This window comes from Herpailurus yagouaroundi, unplaced genomic scaffold (assembly GCF_014898765.1).
Source record: "Herpailurus yagouaroundi ecotype Mexico unplaced genomic scaffold, PumYag 140, whole genome shotgun sequence".
In the NCBI taxonomy this organism is placed as follows: domain Eukaryota; kingdom Metazoa; phylum Chordata; class Mammalia; order Carnivora; family Felidae; genus Herpailurus; species Herpailurus yagouaroundi.
In genome coordinates this window covers 3181815-3185532 of record NW_024412395.1, presented here as the reverse complement: position 1 = coordinate 3185532, position 3718 = coordinate 3181815, and the positions used below count along the sequence as shown (strand labels likewise).

At 59.0% G+C, this 3718-nt stretch overlaps 2 protein-coding genes across 7 annotated transcripts in view; one reads left to right on the top strand and one right to left on the bottom strand.

Moving 5' to 3' along the window:
• Nucleotides 1–1603, top strand: part of GPR17 (G protein-coupled receptor 17) — a 5079-nt gene extending 3476 nt beyond the window's left edge. The window contains exon 2 of one of the 2 annotated variants that reach the window (XM_040474740.1): nt 552–1603. In XM_040474740.1, coding sequence (XP_040330674.1) covers nt 584–1603 — 1020 coding nt within the window. In that variant the 5' untranslated portion in view covers nt 552–583. Of the gene's footprint in view, nt 1–513 lie in introns of both variants that reach the window. The other variant, XM_040474741.1, reaches the window with a different exon arrangement.
• The window catches only part of LIMS2 (LIM zinc finger domain containing 2), a 38065-nt gene that overhangs the window by 11698 nt on the left and 22649 nt on the right, over nt 1–3718 (bottom strand). The gene's annotated exons all lie outside the window — the stretch shown is intronic.

Genomic DNA, 3718 nt, shown 5'->3' with positions numbered 1-3718 from the left:
CTCTCTCTCTCTCTCTCTCTCTCTCTCTCTCTCTCTCTCTCTCTCTCAAAACAAATAAATAAACTTAAAATAAATTAAAAAAAAAAAAGAAATAGGTGATCTATGCACCCACCCATTGGGAGTGGAGCTCAAGTTTCCCATGCACCCCCCACCCTACCATTCAGGAAGCCCCCCTGGGGAGCACAGCAGAAAATGTGGGGCCCCTCCCTCCATCCGAGAACCCAAACAGGTGGGATTCACTCCCCACTCTCCCCATAGTGCTGACTCCATGCCCTGGTCTGAGAGTGGATTTCTGGGACACATGGCCCTGGTCTCAGGTTCTTGGGTGCCCGGCAGGGACACATCGTGAGGTGGGAAGCCAGCCCCAGCAGCAGCTTGGCAAGCTCCAGGCCCTGCCTTCGTTTTTGCTTTTTGCTGAGCTTCAGAAAGCCTCTGACACTCACCCACCCCAGGTGAACACAGGGGGTGCCCTCAGTAGTCCCCAAGGAGATGCTGAGCTAAGATGCTTCTCAGGTCCCAGGCTCTGGAACCTGTCTGCTTGTTCCCTCCAGGTTCGTCCTCCAGCTCTGCTTCCAGCTGAAGCATGAATGGCCTCGAGGTGGCTTCCCCAGGTCTGGCTGCCAACTCCTCCCTGGCCACTGCAGAGCATTGTGGCCAGGAGACGCCGCTAGAGAACGTTCTCTTCGCCTCCTTCTACCTCCTGGATTTCATCCTGGCTTTTGTTGGCAACGCCCTGGCCCTGTGGCTTTTCATCCGGGACCACAAGTCGGGTACCCCCGCCAACGTATTCTTGATGCACCTGGCGGTGGCCGACTTGTCCTGTGTGCTGGTCCTTCCCACCCGCCTCGTCTACCACTTCTCTGGGAACCACTGGCCGTTTGGGGAAATCCCGTGCCGCCTCACCGGCTTCCTCTTCTACCTCAACATGTACGCCAGCATCTACTTCCTCACTTGCATCAGCGCTGACCGCTTCCTGGCCATCGTGCACCCTGTCAAGTCCCTCAAGCTCCGCAGGCCCCTCTACGCGCACCTGGCCTGCGCCTTCCTCTGGGTGGTGGTGGCCGTGGCCATGGCCCCACTGCTGGTGAGCCCACAGACCGTGCAAACCAACCACACGGTTGTGTGCCTGCAGCTGTACCGGGAGAAGGCCTCTCACCATGCCCTCGTGTCCCTGGCCGTGGCCTTCACCTTCCCGTTTGTCACCACTGTCACCTGCTACCTGCTTATCATCCGCAGCCTGCGGCAGGGCCCCCGCGTGGAGAAGCGCCTCAAGAACAAGGCTGTCCGCATGATCGCCATGGTGCTCACCATCTTCCTCGTGTGCTTCGTGCCCTACCACGTGCACCGCTCGGTCTACGTGCTGCACTACCGCGGCCATGGCACCTCGTGCGCCGCCCAGCGCATCCTGGCCCTCGGAAACCGCATCACCTCCTGCCTCACCAGCCTCAACGGGGCGCTCGACCCAGTCATGTACTTCTTTGTGGCCGAGAAGTTCCGTGACGCCTTGTGCAATTTGGTCTGTGGCAAAAGGCTCTCAGGGCCACCCCCCAGCTTTGAAGGGAAAACCAATGAGAGCTCGCTGAGTGCCAGGTCTGAGCTATGAGCCCCGCAACACCAAGCCTGGGCCCAGCCGCAGGCTGTCCTCAGAAGGACTCCCACATCAGGGTGCAAGCCACCCAGACTCATGAAAGAGAGGTCCACCTACTCTCCAGTGGGTCACCCACTCTCTCCAAGGGCGAAACTCGGCACCCAGCACCCAGTTCTGCCTTATCTGATATGCAAAACCCTAAAAGGGGACAGGCCTTAACAGGACCAGTCGGCCACCCCCTCTGACAGAGACTGTTTGACCCTGCTCACTTACAGTTACTAGATATTCAATGACTTCAGCCTGTGGCGACGAGACTGGAGGAACAGTTCCTGCACAATGAGTGTCTTTCTTTCCCAAGGGCTGCTTGCTCGACTCCCACCCTCCCTCCACAAGAAACACAGAGCAGCGCAGCTCTACAGAGAGAAGCCCAGAAGGCAGCTGTGAGTGACTCCAGAGAAGGGGGTGCAGAACTCTTGGGGGAGGGGAAGGAGGGGTGTGTAGATGTTTCCATTGAAGCTCAGGGCGTTCTGAGTTCCCTGGGTGTCCCCTTTGCCAGATGACCCCTATGGTTAGGGGACAGGGACTCTAACTTATAACTGAGGGTTGTGTGTACATTTCAGGCTGGCCACCAGGTGACACCCAACAAATGCAACCTGTGGGGCCCATCATCGCAGTGCGGGGTTCTTGGCCCCGCCCACTGTGAACCCACACACAGACCTGCACGTGGCCTGACAATCCCCAAAGCTTCTCAGCAGCTGCCCGATCCCTCTTGGGTCCTGGGCGAGCACACGGCCTAAATAGACAGATATGGGGAGCCAGGCCTTGTCACCGCCTGAGGACACCACTGGCAGAGAGCCTGGCATGTGACCCTGGCCCCCACTAACCCAGACCAGCAGGGCTGTCCTTAGCCCTGCTCCCTCCCAAGAGGCTCTCCCAGCCTCAGTGGGCCAGCCTGGGGGCCGTTTTGCTCCAGAGCATGGCACCTAATACCCTAGCGGCTCCCCATTTATACTGATTATACTGATCATAAACACAAGTGTACTTGAAGATTCTGAAGGTTACTGGGTTTGGCTAACATAAGTTCCTTCCCAGAAATTCTCCCTTTGACCCAAGAGTGGCAACGTGGAAGTGAAGACAGGACAGGACAGGCAGCACATGCTGTTTTGCCTCTGGTTCTGAACGTCCCACGCAGGCCTGGCTCACGTGGATGCTGAAGTTCTGCAGCATGGGCCCCAGAGGGCCTGGAGGGTCTGTGTGGGGGCCATGCTTCCTCTACAGCAGTACCGTACTTCCCTGAGCGCTCTCAGCCTCTCCCGCTTTCCCCAGCAGCCAGTGCAGTAGCGCAGGAGAGAGGACACGCCCAGGCCCACACCCGGCAGGCGACCCGGGTCAGGACCCCCGTGACACCATCTGTCCCCCACATACTTCCTGCCGAGTGCCCTGCAGACACCAGCACCGACACCAGACAACATGGCCAGCAAGCGTGTGACATCACTACAGGCGGCATCCAGAGCAAGCGGTGTGGCAGCAGAGGACAGAGGGGGTACAAGTACTCAGGCAGAAGTGGGGGGGGGGGAGTCAGAGACAGCAGGGGTGGGCGCTCATTCTTCCCTGGCGTGGGGAGGAGAGACCAGCATCTGGATGGGGCCTGTTGCGTTTGGGAGACTCGGTGGGCTCCAAGCAAAGACGGTACATGGGTAGCTGAGAACCCAAGGGAATGGTGTAGTGTGGAGGGGTGCATCCAGATTGTCCAGCATGGACATGCCAGTCGGGGCTCTGGGACTTTGGACAGACATGAGGGCTGTGCACCGAGCCCCAAAAAGGCTGACGTGGAGAGGCCAGTGGACGGAGATAAGTCGGAAGAGGTGAGGGACCTATACAGCCGTGAGGCAGAAGGAAACCATGAGAACACAGGGTCCCGGGCGCCTGGAGAGGAGGCATCCCAGCAAGAAGGAAAAGCTGTCGTGAAGCCTGCCAAGAGGCCAAGAGAGAACCATCAGTGACCCGTCGGTCTGGCCATGCGGAGGGAGGTGTCTGGGCCTGACCAGAATGGCAGTGGGGAGTCAGTGACGGGGGCCAGCAGGGGCAGTGGGGAGCCAGTGAGGGGGGGCCAGCAGGGGCAGTGGGGAG